Genomic DNA, 15,464 nt, shown 5'->3' with positions numbered 1-15,464 from the left:
TAAGCTCACTGTTAGTGTCTATGGTTCTGTTCAAGTCATTCTGACCAGACAGTTACTATTAGCTGAGTTGGGAGTAGTTCTGCCTATTCAAGTTTTTAGCCTGTAATAAATGGAATATAAACTTCCTTTCACTATCTTAGAAAGGTTCTATGTGACAAGACTCACTACTTTGTTATTTTCACATACATGCTCCTGCCTAAAAAACACACAGCCAGCTGTCAGCAGCTCAGCTTACATGTGATAACTGACACATGCACCTGAGCTCTTACTAATTCCCTTAGCCAGAAGTTCTGATTCCACACATCACACATGGTCTTTTTGAAGTCAGGCTGAACAAAACGACAAAAAAAATACAGTAGCAACCAAAGTATGTGAAATGGGGACAGACCTGTCCTTTTGTTTTGTGTCAACACAGTAGCTAGCACAGCAGCCCCACAGTACCTGAATAGGATTTTTAATCAATACAAGCCAATAAACAGATAAACAAAATAGTGTTAAAAGTGATTCTCATTGCTAAGAAGCCTGTGAACTCTGGACACTGCCTATGGTCAAGTATTTTTCTTTGTTCTACTGAGCTCTTACTTGCTGCTCTACTGAAACCCACATTACTGAATTAATCATACTTCTCAAGACTTATTTCCTCCTGTTTATGTTTCAGTTGTCTTCACAGTACTACTCAGCAAGTGACTTGATTTCATATTTTTTGGCCTTTATTATGTACCATTGATTTTCCTTAGATTAGGACTTCTTTTGTTTTGTTAAGTAGATTAACACACCAGTGATCACGTGTTACTCAGTTGCAATTTTTCTGAAATTAAAATTAAGCACATTTTAAAATGTTCATGGATCTCAGGGCACTTCTTTTGCACATAATAATCCCTTAATTAACACATGTATAAAATCTTGTTGGGTTATATGAATCCTGATTTGACTTATGTATTGTATCTTTCTTCCTGTTTATTAAAATCAGTAGACAACAATTTTTTTCATTACTATTCAAAGAATAACTACAGAATAGTTCCTTCTCACAAGGTTATCCCTTGACATCACCCCTTACAGAACTCCAGGGATGCAAATATGGTTAAGAGCAATTAAACTACAGAGATCTTAGTAAGAGAAGACCATAATGCTTATAATGCTTAATAACTCCACAGTGTCTGGAATAATCAACACATGAGAAATATTACTATTCTTATACATGTTCTATGTATTTTCTACTGTTACCTTCTTTTACATCAGATTGATCCTTGTCATCAAAGAAGGAAAATCTGAAATCACTGGAATCCTGAGCCGTGTTACTCTCAGCATCAGGTCCCAGATGGTCATGTGGAGTTGATTCCTCTGCCTCATCTTTGTCCCACGGTATTTCTTTTCTTTTTGGTTTGTTCTTTGAAGATCCAAATGACTCTTTTAAATCAACAGCAATGTCACAGTATATTTCTTTAGACACTTCAGGCAGCTTCTCATTCTCTTCTCTCTTCTTCTTTCTTTTAGCTTTACTGAAATCAGAACGTTAAAAAAAAAAAGATGAATCACCACCACAGTGTTTCTCTTTTCTTAGCAAATCCAGATTGTGGCAATAGGATATTCCAGGGCGTACAGGACATCATAGGTATGCTGTAGATTCAGGTTTCTAATCCATTTCTTTTCACCTCACACAATTTGCCCACCCTTTAAAGGTAAGAACTGCGGAAGCGCCTCAGGTTTGAATCCATGAAAAGACAGCAGCAATTCTACTTTGTAATGAAAGGCACTCTGACTCTCCTTTTAATACATGACAGTATCTAATCTAAAAATAACAATATTCAGGACATCATTCTAATCTTGAAAAAAATTGTTAGGAGCTAATGCTTTCTGTTCACAGATTTGCAAATCTCAAAGCCCAGAACTTGAAACCCGAAGGTGAGAAAGGAGAACAGAAAATAGCACATCAAGAAAAGATAGACAAGAAAGACAACATATTACTTTGAGTTTCTACTGGTCATAATCCTTATCTTAGCAATATCAGGGAGAACTTAAATAACATATCTGGCTGCAAAGCATCAATGAATCAGCATCACTGTTTTTGAAAGCCAGCCTTCAGTGGAAAGAAACATCACAGCAGTTACCAAACCATAATAATACCTCTCTTCTTCTATAGCTTTTGGTTTCTTCTCAAAAACTGCATGATCTTGCCTCGTGGGATCATAGCGGAGAGCATTAATATCCCTATAAGGATAGAATGAAAACAACATAAAACAACCCATGTGACATTATAAATATCCAACCTGAAGTTACCCTAACACTCTAAAATTTACTTCTTCACCTGAAGAGCTCAGGAAAGATCAAGAAAAATTATACACACAATTGGCTTTAGGCAAATTTTTGTACTGAACATGAAATAGACTTCAAGTTGTGGGTCATAAACTTCTACTAAACATGCACGTCTCTTAAAAGATAAACAGGCATGGGTACATAGATAAATATCTATCAACAGATAAACCAGTACCAAATTTTCCATGTTGACAAATAATCAATCTGAAGGGAAGGAAAAAAAATAAAGACTTGCAGTTAAGATAATCAAAAGTTTAGACTGACTCTAATACTAGCATGGAAAAGACTATGTTGCTTACAACACAGGTTAAGTGCATCTAAATGGGTATCTACTATATCATTAACTGAGTATTAGAGAAAAACAATTCCCAAAAGAGTTTTCTAAAATAATCTCTGGGGTTGCACAGGTATTTCCTCCTGTAACAATGAGAAAGATCAACAGAATGGAATAGTATTACAGGAGATGTAATGACAAGAGAACCAGTGCAACAGAAAGGCCTTAGAAAAAGTGCTCATCCATCCCTGAAGGTATAGGCTAGCAAAAGAAACTCCACAAGGGAGGATCTCCAACCACAGATCCTTCCCCAGTGGGGGTCAGCCCTTCAATGAGGTCTAAGAGAGGTGCAGCCAGGCTTCACCCCTTCCTGCCTCACAGCTGAATTGCCTTCACCTGTGCTCCCAGGGCTGACCACCTCCTTTCCCCAGGTGCTCAATCAGTGGTTCAGACTCAACAGTTACCATATACCTCCTGTGCTTAGTTTTTAGAAAATAAAACTTACACAGTAGTCATACAAATAAATGTGACTGTGCACCAGTTGAATGGTATTTAGCAGTTAGCAGTCAAATGATGCAACTCCAGTAACAACTGTCTGTAAAAGGTTACTAATTGCACATTAGCGCACTTAACATTGTTAATTTCTACCATTACAGTCCATGGTTATATGCAAGAAATTCCTAATCAAATGAAGAAAAAAAATCTCCACTGGAAATTTTATGTTAATACCTTGAAAAAAGGATATTTACCTTGTTCCTCACATGCAGTCCAGAGAAAACAATAACCTCATTAACTCCTATGGAATTAACAATCTTATTTACTGGCTTACTGCCTATCTCACACATTCTTTGTCTAGCTTGTTTACATTTGCCCCTGTAGAGAACAGGCAAGGACTAATTAAGATATTAACTCTCAATCCCAACAATCCAATCATATAAAATTTACTGGAAGAACCCGAAGTACATACTTGAATTTCTTAGCATTTATGGTCATTTTAGTTGTTTTTGATTGTTCTAGGTCAATATTCAATAGACTTCCCAGTATTTGCAGATTTTTCTTTTTCTCTGCAGCAAACTCTTCCTCCTCATCTGCCTCCATTGTATTGGTTTCTCCTAAATAATAAACAAATAAACAATATTCCCCCATTATCAGAGTAAGCCTGTAATATTTAACGTGTAACACTACTACAATAGTAGAGCTCATGTAAATAGACAAGCCACTTTCCTTATTATAAAGCTAATTACTTAGAGGCTTTCCTCCTTGTTATGCAGCCAGTCTGTGAATATAGATATTATGGACCCCTATTTCATGTGAAAATCAGACAAGTTACAAAAAAAGCAAACAGAGTAAATAATTATGCAACTTTTGTTCATTTGTCTTCAGCATTTTTCAGCTTTTCTGCCTTCTAATATATAAATATATAATAGCCTCGAGTTGTGCCAGGGGAGACCCAGGTTGGATGTTAGGGAAAATTTCTTCTCCCAAAGAATGCTCAGGCACTGGGAGGGCTGCTCAGGGAGGTGTTTGAGTCACCAACCCTGGAGGTGCTCAAGAAACATTAGGTGTCGTACTAAAGAACATGGTTTAGCAGAGAAATATCGGTGTTAGGAGGATAGTTGGACTGGGTGATCTTGGAGGTCTTCTCCAACCTTGGGGATTCTACGATTTTATATAAAGTTATCTTTCTTCCTAAGATTGCTGAATCAATGGAGTGCAAGCTGACTACAAAACAAAGCTAAGTGAATGTGAAGGTCAAAAAGTTTGTATTAGTTAAGTCATCACTTACCCTATGAAAAACGTGGGTAAACACACTCTGGTATCATCCTGTATTAAAAAGATCACTTCAAATGTTGATTTATCAGCCAAGTTAATACCTTGGTTAGCTACCAAAATGTGTTTGCAGCACGTCTTTGAAAAAGCACAGCTACCAATATACAGTAAGTACAGCTAGGTTATTTTCTGAGCAATGACCAGAGAAACAAAAACTTTGTCAGTTGCTTCAAGTATCCAAAATTAAGGCTCCGTTAGATAGCTCTATTACTATTATTACCTAGGAAACAAGAACAAGCTTACCTTCTTCTTCACTCTCACTTTCAAGGAATCGAGCATCCATGTGAAACCTTTCATCTGTGCCAAAACGGGATTGCAGATTTAAGAGCTAAATAAAAAGAAATTCTATTAAGTGCTGGAGAAAAAAATCATCAACATACAGTAACTTCCTACTTCCAATGCTGTAACTATTACTACACACTAACAATCTTTAGCTTGATGCCTTTTTCAGAATTTTCTCCGTATTCAAAAGTGACAACGCCAGAGAACTCTCCTCACACCCCAACATGCATTATTTCCTCCATGGCTGTTGTTCTCTTTGTAGGAGATAATTTCATGATTAAGCTTGTCAAAATCATAGTGCACACATATGCAAGGCTACATATTACATACTTCTGAAACAGCATTACAGTGATTTACAAGATAGCTAAGTCATTAAGCTTTCTTTACACTACTTTCTTTACACACTTTACTTAGCTTTACATTAAGCTAGGTCACAGCTTCACTCACTTTTTCACCAGCTTTGCCTTCAAATTGTGGTTTAATTTTGAATCTCTCGTCATCTGTTTCGTCTTGATCATCTTCGCTGCTTTCAAAGAGTCTTCTAGAAGATTTAGGATCATGTTCCTTCTTTGTTAAACAAAAAGAAAAATACAGGAAAGGAGCCATTTTTGTAAGTTTGAGAAAATAATTCAGCATTAACTTTCTTCATCTGCTTTCCAATATATTTGAGAAAATGCATTTCTAGAATGACCACTTTACTGATTCATTCATTTCAAATCTTTTGCCATATACACACCTTTTAAAAATTTTACAGTTAATGATCTTTAAGTTTAAGTAGAGGCAAAATATCCACATAAAAACTAACAGGTTTTACAATATGAGCTAGCTGTAAGAATCCAACTTCCCGATTATACAAAGGGAGATCAGCTTTAAAATATCAATGTCCAAAACCCTTCTGAACAAGCCTCATTCATGGTATAAACTGCAGAACATTGTTTAAGACAGTTGATAAACATGAATTGCAGAAAAGGTAAGCGCTCCACAACTTTAAAACACAATTTTTTTGGACTCAGACATCACTTTATAAAACAAGACTCTGCATTAATAAAGATTCTTTGTCCACTGCGTTGGAAAGAGCAACAAGCCTTCCCACAATACCGAAGCCAAAACATTCCCTTCCTGTGTCTAGAAGCAGAGAAATTCCAAACGATGTAATTATGCCTTGTAAGCTAAAAAATTATTTTGTTTTCTTTTAAATCACAGTTAAAACATCTTGCATACAGATCACCATCTCCTTACAAATTCTCCAGCATCTCCAGTTTTCGCAGATGAATGATACACTCTTTGAAACTTGCTTTGTGTTAGCTAAACTATAATCACTCAAATTCATTGAATTATTTATCATTTAAATTTTCCTTTCACTAAGCAATGGAAAATAGTCTTCAAAATAAAAGTTACAGTGCCATCAATATGGAATTGCCTCAAAGGATACTAGAATTCCTCCTAGCAACACTTACTCTTTCAAGCGTATCTTCCAAACTCTCATCTTTCTTCAATGTTTCATCCACTTCAGCTTCACTTTCCACATCTGAATTGAATATGATGTGTTTATGCTTGTTTGTTGGCTGGCTATCCTACATAAGAATAAAAAAAGACAGGTTACCAGTGAACACTTAGTGCAGTCACACAGAAGTATCTCAGACACATTTCTGTGACAGTAAAGGAAGAACCCAGCACTCCCTTTGCAATTCCAGAGATATCCCAGGAGTCAGGCATGCAACATTTTATATATACTCTGAAAACAAAAACTGAAAAATAATCAAGAATTCCACAAGCTTGCAAAATATCTTAAATTATACATAGTTTAATTTTCCCCTTTTGTTTTACTGCCGCCTGCTATTCAGATAAGATATGAGTGCAATTACCAAATTTGAAAGAGCTCCTTGAATGAGTTTCTTCTGTAATTGCCTCTCTTTCTGTCTCTCTTCCAGAGCTGCCAGCCTCTTCTGGTTATCCTCCAATTGTTTTTTTGTATCAGACTCCTTTGAAGCAGTACCTGGAAGTTCTTTATTATCCAAGAGGCTCATCTTCCTATTTGCACATTTCTGAACTTCACATTCTGAACTTGCGTTGCTTACATCTGTCCTCATTTTTTTTGAAAGCAGTTTTGGGCTTTTCAGTTGTCGTTTCACATGTTTCTGTGACATGGCAGCATTACTATCCAAGTCACTGCTCTCACCTTCACTTTCATCAGTGCAAGGAACAGTATCTCCACACTCTGAATTCTGGTCACCTTGCAGAGAATTTGTCTTTTTGTTCTTTCCTTGTAAATGTGGCCTGCAAACATTCTTATCTGCTAAGGAGGCAGCATCTGACAACTCTTTTTGCTGTTCACATTGTATATTTTGTTTCTTTTTAGTGCCAACTTCAAGAGAATAAAATGGATGGTTCTCAGACTGCCCTTCAGGTGACTTCTCCCCACAAAAAGGAAGAGAAGCGTCAAAACCTAAACTTTCTACAGATCTCTTTTTTATATCAGTGCTGTCCTTAGTTGACTCATCACAAAGGGATCCCATTCCTCTGAAGGGCTGGAATTTCAAACATGAATTACCTTGTCCCTTGGAACTTTCCTCATCAGCATTCTCCTCCCCATCTAAAATGGCAGCAAGTATATCTTCAGGACAGATGCACTTTTTTTTAACTGCAGGAGGAATTTTAGCACGTTTAGGCTTATGTACGACATCGCCTTTAGCACTTTCTTTAATGCTGCACTGACTAGAACTGTGTGTACTATCCAATTCTTCCTCTGATGTCTCAGATTTATCAGCAGCCAATGCTTTTAGGTCATCTAATGTAAGGTCTAGACGGTAACAGTTTTGCATCATGGATTCATAATTAGAACTGGTTTCAGACTCCTCTTCCTCAGACTCTGAATAAGAGCTCTCACTATGACTTGCTTTTGCTGTACTGTTACCTGCTGTACTCAACAAGGCAGAATTGCTAGCTTTTCTCATTTTCCCTTTGCTTTCAACATGTTCTTCTCTTAAATTGTCAGTTTTCAGTGAGGAGTCATTTATCAAATCACATTTCTTACTAGATAAAATCTGTTTATTTTCCACCTTCACCTGTTTAGAGTTTTCTAAAACCGCAGTTTTCATGCTACTCAGACCTGGAGATTTACTCTCAGCAATAATCTCATCTGTATCCGCTGAGTCATAGCCATTGTCCCATTCCATAGTCTCTCTCTCTTTACTGTTTCCTTTGACAACTTTCTTCATGGAGCCTCGATTGCCTATGGACCAGTGAGTATTGTATTTTAACTCAAAATTATCTCCAACAATTTCCAGCTGGTCATTTTCAGTCTCAACATTTTCAGTTTGCTCTTTTGCCATCTTCTTCTTCATCATTGCTCTGATTTCCTCTTCGGAATCAACGTCACTGTCAGAAGCATGCATTCTGTTATTTGGAGACATCACTCTACAAATGCTGTTTTTATCTGATAGTAAACTTTGCCCTGAAATACTACTATTAAGGCTGCTTGATGGAGGTAATTTAGACTGCTCATTGGATTTGGTTTTTGATCTTTGATTTAGCTGCAATGAGCTTATGTTTCTCAAATGTGACTGACACCCAGAAGGGAGCACTTCCACTCCATTCACATCCTGACTGCCCAGTTGTCTCAGTTTTTTAGGTTGCTCCTTAGTCACAGGGAACTCTCCTTGTCGCTTCTTGCTTATGGTGTCATCTTTCTCTTCCAAATGCCAAGTAAGCTTGGATACAGGAACTACATGCGTCAAGTCTTCCTCCAGCTTTCTAAGGTTGTGGCAATATTTTGATGGGTCATACTTCACAATGTTCATATGAATTAAAGAATAAAAACAACATGATTCTTTCAGCAAGCCGAATTCTATCTCTACAAACTAAATTCTAAGGGGAAGGACGAGTTCTCTTAATGCTATGACAGCATGCCTTTAAACAAAGGACTTGCAGTCTAAGAAAGTTATTCAGAACACAAAACCACTTATTACATTTACTTAAAGGACTCACTAAATCAAACATGCCATAGTAGTCAATATGAAGACCATTTAGCAAACATACTTATCATTAGGGTGAAAGAAAGAAGGAAATTGTATCTATGTCCAACCAAAACAAAAAGGATATTTTATTTTTCTGTTGATTCCTAAGGTGTAGGATAGGTAGGACTCTGCCAAATTTACCCACAATCCAATTCTAAAAGAAAAGAAAAATAAATTAGCATGGAAAAAAAGTAAAGAAAATAATCATTAAATAAAAGATTAATTACAAGAATAACAAAAACACGTAAAGTATTTCCTCAGACTACTTTTTAAAAGTTAGATCACATTTCACACAAGATTCTTTATATTCAACATATAGATTTAACATAGATATGAATGTAATAAGTTTGGGCCCAATTCTATTTTCTTGCTTTAATTCTCTAGACAGCTACCCCACCATACCTTATGGTCTGGCACCTCTGTACCTGGTACTGCTCTCATATGGAAGTCTATAACTCCAGCCTTTTTCAGTGATTCTAGAAGAACTGTTTCATCATTTCTACGTGGCTTTTCTTTCTGCAGCTTTGCTTCCTCTCTTTCCACAGCAAGCCTGTATCAGAAGTACACGTATGTAAAAAGATTTGCCTGCATGTTAGATCATAACTGGCAGCAACCCTTCCCACAGAAGAAATTAACATAATTCTGCTTATAGCGGAGCTTTAAGGGAGTAATAGTGGCAACAAGACTGTGCTATCAAATATGTATCACCAGCCCAAAAACATAAATAAAAATTAGAAAGATTAGGAGCATAGCAGATGCCTAAAGCACTGCCATAATATTACAAGTTAAACAGAAAAAGGGTACCATCAGTAAAAACAGGTATTTGTTGATTGATTTTTACCTATGTAAAAAGCTTTCTTTGGCAAATTCAATTTGCAGTGTCTTCCCTCCCCATTTGGTTTTATTTAAAATTGATATGCCTGTAAAACAAGAAAACTGGCAATTAATATTTCCTGTATTGAAAGATGCACACTGAACTTAACAGCGTCCCCTTTTTTACATGAAGAGTCTAATATCCGACACTTAAACAACATCTACATTCAGAATTAAGGTTCTGACTTGAAAAGTTCTATTTGCAATAAACTAATCGCAAAGAAATTTCCTATTTCTAACACCCATACTTCCTAAAATAAGACATCAAATTACCAAACCCTTTTTTTCAGGTATGGTTATTTCCATCTGATATTTTACTGCTACGTATATAAGATGTAATTTCATAACTGCAAATAATTTTGTAATCCAACCGTTCTGGAATTTGTAGAACTATCCTAACACAACAATGTTTACTTGAACTCTCCTCCTGGGTTTCCTCTCGTGGGAAGTCCCTCCTAATGTTTTATGGCTCTGAAGGAAGTGGTTGAAACACTTCCCACACCTTTTGAAGGAAGAGCAAGAATAAACTCACAAATCACCTCTTCAGATGCAAGGTAATTTTTTCAGTCTGCTTATATCCACATACTGAAAGCTTTGGCAAAATATCTTTCATAAGAACTGCAGCTTAAAGCAAATGAAATGTGTATGACAACAAAATGAAACTAGGTCTACCTTTACCGTGTCCTGCCTAGACAACATCAGACGTAACATGAATAATGTGACTTGCTCAAGGAACTTGATTTATTAAAAATAAAAAAATCATATGGATAGATACATATATATACTTACATTTTCTAAGATCTGCCTCAGAACTGCTGACAGTGACGTAAGCAAAAGTTTTCGTAGGGTTCCCTGCTCAATGATAAACATGTAATTAATTTCTATATACTTTCAGTATTTCCCTTTAAGCCAAAAATTGTTATTTCCTGAAAATAAATTGTACAAATCTTATTCCACACTATGACTTGAAAAACAATTCACTTTTAAAGGATGATGCAAAGATGTTACCCTGCTCATCTTTTCTGGTAATAATCTCTACATCCAAAACACGTCCAAACTTCCCAAATCTTTCTTGCAGTTCAGCCTTAGAAACCGTATGGCCAAGTCCTCCGACATACAGGCGTTTTGAAACTTGTTTCTTCTCCATAGTGAGAGTCAAGCTGTCACATCTGTTTTTCTGTAAAAAGATGACAGCAGTTCACTAGTACTGAAATTTCAGGGGTTAAGTCAATCACAGTATCAAATTATGAAAAAAATAAGGTATTCCATCAAAAGTTCTCCACAGAGAACCTTACAGAAGAATGCTTCAGACTGGGACTACCACAATATGGGGAAAAGCCTATGAAGCAGTTAAGAAGCAAAGAAGCAGAGGGCGAGCAACTGAGAGGCCACGCAGTGTGGGAGCGAGGAGTGAGCCGTGCCACTGCCTCAGGAGCGGCGAAAGCAGCTGCAGCTCTCCTCACGCATCCCCCGCTGGCTTAGCAAGTTCTCAAGGGGCAACAGCAGCAAAAGCAGGGAAGGCCAAAGCACAAGCTCGTGCCTCTCGCTCTGCAGCAGCCACCCGGCAATCGCTTTCTTCTGACGCTGAAAAAAGAAACATGAGTAAAGGAGGCCTTCCTTGGGATGAAACGACCCAGCTGATGGCGCTAGGTCATAAGCATTGATTAGATCCCCCCTCAGTGTTCTCTCCTCCAGGCTGACCAGCCGCAGTGCTCTCAGCCTTTCCTCATGAAAGAAACGCTAAATAAGAAAACATGCAAAAAAAAAAAGAAAAGAAAAGAAAAGAAAAGAAAAAAAGTGAGGAAAAAGAACGAAACACCATGGGGACTCGCGCCCGCAGCAGCACAGCGCGGAAGGCACGAGGCACGCTCCACACAGCGCTCCACACAGCGCTCCGAACGGCCCCACCGCCCTCAGCCGCGAGCAGAGAGCCGCGAGCAGACGGCACCTCAGCGCCCCGCCGCCGCCACGCGCTGCCCCCCTTCCCTCTGCTGCCCCCGCAGTCACCCTCAGCGCCGGGCCTACGCGCCCCCCTCACCGCTGCCGGGTTCCTGTTGGCGGCCGGGCGGGTTTGAGCGCAGCACGCAGCTCCGGGCCGGGGAATGGCGGGAGCTTTGGGCGCAACCAACCAGGAAGAAAGGGAGGGGGGTTTTCCGCAAGACGTAAGGGGGAAAAAAAAAAGCACAAACGTAAATAGCTACGTAAATAACACTTTTATTATCTACCTCGAATTTGGGACCTGCCCTTTGAGCGGCTCACTGGTTCCTCAGGGCAGCAGCGCTGAGCGGTGTCCCCCGCTCGGGTGGCGGCAGTGGTACCGCCCGGGGCGCAGGCTGGGCGCGCACTTCGAAGGCGCGGACCGCCGATCGCTGTGAGGGGCAGCTGAGCCCCGGGCGGTAACGCCTGCAGCGCTTACGGCTGCCGTCCCCCGCCGCCCGCTACATGAGCTGATGGTGCCGCTGATATAAGCAGCTCTTTGCTGGAAGCCGCTGACGATTTCAGGTGACTGTTTTCTTTTTCCTGAGGTTCTGGTGGGTACAGCCGTAGCGATCCTCCTTAGGCTGTGTCTAAGCTTAGCATTCTGGTCTCAGTATTGGAATTAAAAACCTTCTTCACTTTTTGATTTATGTGTGAAAGGCGACCGTTCCTTGTGTCTCTCCACTGCTTTTTGCTTGTTCATGCTTTTGTGTTCGCTAAGAGCAGCTGTGCTCCATCCCTCAGGTGTCCGGCACAGCTGTGCTCCATCAGGCGCTGCATTAGGAGCACTGGTGGGAGTGCCTGGCGCTGTTCCTGCAGCTGGTGTCTGAGAGGAGATCAGGCTTCTCACAGAAATCCCCCTATGCCGGTTTCCTCTTCTTGCTTTTGTATCTGTAGGTTACTGTAACAGTCAGAAAGGTCAGCGCCATAGGATGGTGATAGAGGAGGCATAAGGACAAAGGGACCGGCACAAATGGAATGGTGCTACAATGGAAAAGTGCTCACCCGTCTCTGTAGAGCTGGGCTTGCAGGGAAAACTCCCCAAGGGAGGGATCTCCAGCCAGAGATCCTTCCCCAGTGGGGGTCAGCCCTTCAATGAGGTCTAAGAGAGGTGCAGCCAGGCTTCACCCCTTCCTGCCTAACAGCTGAATTGCCTTCACCTGTGCTCCCAGGGCTGACCACCTCCTTTCCCCAGGTGCTCCATCAGTGGCTCAGGCTGGGACTCAGCAGTTCCCATACAGATACGCAGTGATTTATGTCTTGCAATTGGTCTAAGATTTACATTTAGACTCCATGAATTCTATTTTCAGTGAATTAATGCAACAAAACCATTTTTCCCCCTAAATTGTTACAGACTTTAGGGAATATTCTTTATTGTTGTTCATTTTGATTTTTTAATTTCAAGACAGAGGCTTGTTCTTTGTTGGATACTTACTGGTATCTTACAGCTTCCTATGTCGGCTGGGAGCAAACTCTTTCCTATTCATGTTGCTGTTAGCAGGATGAGGTACCATGTTATTTAAGTGATGTTGTTATATTCAGAATTGCTGCATGGAAGAAGCTGCTGCTCCTCCCATGGTACGCCTGTTTGTAGACCAGTGCCCTCCTAATGGGGCTTCTTTGGAGTTTAAATAGGAATTATGTTGATGCTAAAGTACTATAGTGTGTAGAGTAGAGTTCTGCTTGCCCTGAAGCCTTGTTCTGTTTTCAGGCTGATGCCAGAATTCCTGCTGAATTTAGTTGCTTAGCATCACGGCTTAAATGTTAATTTAATCCTCCATGGCAAACAGCATTGCTTAATTCTGTGGAATTGATTGCAGCAGTGTAAATCATTGTGTTTGTCGGAGCTACTCAGGGTATTTTAAAACGGTAAATATTCTTTAATTTTCAAAAGACATAAGATACAATTGGATTGTTTCACATTATGGCAGCAGAAATGTTGCCTAATGCCATGTTTGCGTTTTTAAATTAATTATTTAGATAAAATTAATTGTGAAAACTGGTCTGTTTTGGGGGGAGATGAGCCCTAATACATATGTTTGTTTTATCTAGTACCTTGGAGTGTGAGAAATGGACAACAGCGTTTATCAAGTTTATGAAGATGAAATTCAGTTGCTGGAAGAAGAAATTAAGCTGTTGTCTGACAAATATGAAGATATCCAACAGGAATCCACCTTTTTTTCTGATGAAGAAGTACTGATGTCAGTGTATGTCTTCTGCTCATATTGGATTATTGACATTTCTTTATCAAAATTCTTTCTGTTACGCTTTTGCCTGTGTGTTATGATATTAGGACTTGTACTTATTTTTACAGTGCTGTTGTGATGCAGATCTTGTTTAGTACATGGATCAATTATGACAGAAGATTACAAATAATAAGTAGTTAATTTATTTTCAGTGATGCCTGCATGTTTTGTTTTCTGAAAAAGGCAATCATAGCAATCTGTGCATAATGTCAGTTTATGTGTGGGCCATGCAAAGTTGTGCACATAGATGCTATTGAAGAAAAAAAAAGCTGGGTACCTGTATAGCTAGTCACACCTGTGCACTGTAGAAGTGCAGCTTCTCATTTTTTAATTGATGTTCCATAATAGAAGTATATTTTGCAGATAAGCTCTGTCAGGTTTCTAATGGCATCACAGCTCACTTTTATTGTATGTTCCTCCAAGTGCTTATATATAACAACTTAAAGGCTCTGTCTGCCTGGCAGTGAACACAAAGTATTTCTTTACATTAGAGATCTAACTGAAATTAGATTCCTGACAGCTGATCTTGGACTGAAAGTACTCAGAACAAATTACAAATGTCTTTAATTTAACGGTACTGTTGTACTGATTTAACAAAACATTTTCTTATCTCTTGAGTCTTTTCTTTGTTTGTTTATTATACTTTTTTTTTCTTATTTCATTTTTTTTTTTAATTCTAGAAAATTATTCCAAAGAGAATTTCTGGCAGAACATAAGGGGCACGGACCTCCACTGGACCTGAAAGCTGAACTTGAAAGTCTACAGAGAGATCTCTCCTTTTTGGTGAAGTTTACTGGCATTCAGATCACCAGTCATTCTAAGAAAACTTTAGAAAAGAGTAAGCATTTTTATGGCTGTTACTGGTGCTATACTGAACATGTTTCAGTTGATCACATTTGCAGATGCATGTTGTAATACCACTTGAAATGCTAACAGAAAGAAAATTCCATTGCATTTCAAAATAACTGCCTTTATTGAGAAAATAGTTTCTAAGCAAGTACTGTATTTTACCAGGTGGAAAAGCAGAAGTCTCCTGTGAAGTTAGTAGTTCTTTTCTTAGCAGGTTTCACTTAATTTCATGATTGCTGTGATGGACAGTGTTGTTTGGTGCTTTAGGAATGACTAATGGCAGAAATACAGTAATAGTTGAATAGAGTTATTATGAGGTATTTTGTTAACTTTTTTTTTTTTTAATAACAGCTGGAAATAGAACAGTTCAGAAGCACAGATTATCAGGAAATTGCCAGTCCTTGCCTTTTTCTTTGGAATTCCAGCTTCTTGAAGTGCAGGTAACAATCAATGTATATTTGAAAATAAAATAAACAAGTAAAACTTCAAATGAACAAAAGTTAATACTTAATTTTTCAGCTGAAAACTTTTAGCTGGTGTTTTGTCATTACGGCTGTTTCCTTGTTGTAAGCCTCTCCACCTCTCCATGACAGATAGACCCAGCTTTTGAATTCCACATGCATCCAAGTAAAACAATTCTAAAGTTCAAATTCTACATCCAGTCATGAAATTCTTACCATGCTCTCCTATAATCTGGTATCTTGAACTGGAGAATGGAAAATTCCAAGCCCCACATTTCTTGAGGGAGCAGAGGAAAAGCTAAAACATTAAAAGCAGGAACGGTTTCTTTTTCACTTTGGTTAT

General features: G+C 38.6%; 2 protein-coding genes across 21 annotated transcripts in view; one reads left to right on the top strand and one right to left on the bottom strand.

Moving 5' to 3' along the window:
- The window catches only part of NOL8 (nucleolar protein 8), a 29,367-nt gene extending 17,672 nt beyond the window's left edge, over positions 1-11,695 (bottom strand). For 7 of the 13 annotated variants that reach the window (XM_025154670.3, XM_040646630.2, XM_040646629.2 and 4 more), the window contains exons 1-13: positions 11,627-11,695; positions 10,597-10,765; positions 10,378-10,440; positions 9,557-9,635; positions 9,118-9,265; positions 8,801-8,869; positions 6,565-8,493; positions 6,157-6,273; positions 5,147-5,266; positions 4,661-4,745; positions 3,555-3,699; positions 2,125-2,208; positions 1,225-1,499 (exon numbers count right to left, since the gene is read on the bottom strand). In XM_025154670.3, coding sequence (XP_025010438.2) covers positions 1,225-1,499; positions 2,125-2,208; positions 3,555-3,699; positions 4,661-4,745; positions 5,147-5,266; positions 6,157-6,273; positions 6,565-8,493; positions 8,801-8,869; positions 9,118-9,265; positions 9,557-9,635; positions 10,378-10,440; positions 10,597-10,735 — 3,253 coding nt within the window. In that variant the 5' untranslated portion in view covers positions 10,736-10,765; positions 11,627-11,695. Of the gene's footprint in view, positions 1-1,224; positions 1,500-2,124; positions 2,209-3,554; positions 3,700-4,660; positions 4,746-5,146; positions 5,267-6,156; positions 6,274-6,564; positions 8,494-8,800; positions 8,870-9,117; positions 9,266-9,556; positions 9,636-10,377; positions 10,441-10,596; positions 10,766-11,418 lie in introns of all 13 variants that reach the window. The other 6 variants (XM_025154671.3, XM_040646633.2, XM_040646627.2 and 3 more) reach the window with 4 other exon arrangements.
- A 223-nt stretch (positions 11,696-11,918) lies between these two features.
- CENPP (centromere protein P) overlaps positions 11,919-15,464 on the top strand; it is a 118,884-nt gene continuing 115,338 nt past the window's right edge. For 2 of the 8 annotated variants that reach the window (XM_046899881.1, XM_046899878.1), the window contains exons 1-4: positions 11,919-12,090; positions 13,618-13,766; positions 14,492-14,649; positions 15,012-15,100. In XM_046899881.1, the coding sequence (XP_046755837.1) occupies positions 13,636-13,766; positions 14,492-14,649; positions 15,012-15,100 (378 nt within the window). In that variant the 5' untranslated portion in view covers positions 11,919-12,090; positions 13,618-13,635. Of the gene's footprint in view, positions 12,091-13,382; positions 13,435-13,617; positions 13,773-14,491; positions 14,650-15,011; positions 15,101-15,464 lie in introns of those variants that run through there. The other 6 variants (XM_046899877.1, XM_046899880.1, NM_001398184.1 and 3 more) reach the window with 4 other exon arrangements.

The sequence above is a fragment of the Gallus gallus genome, chromosome 12 (assembly GCF_016699485.2).
Source record: "Gallus gallus isolate bGalGal1 chromosome 12, bGalGal1.mat.broiler.GRCg7b, whole genome shotgun sequence".
NCBI classification, from domain to species: Eukaryota; Metazoa; Chordata; class Aves; order Galliformes; family Phasianidae; genus Gallus; species Gallus gallus.
The sequence above is the reverse complement of the archived record's forward strand: the minus strand, read 5'-3'. Positions and strand labels throughout refer to the sequence as shown.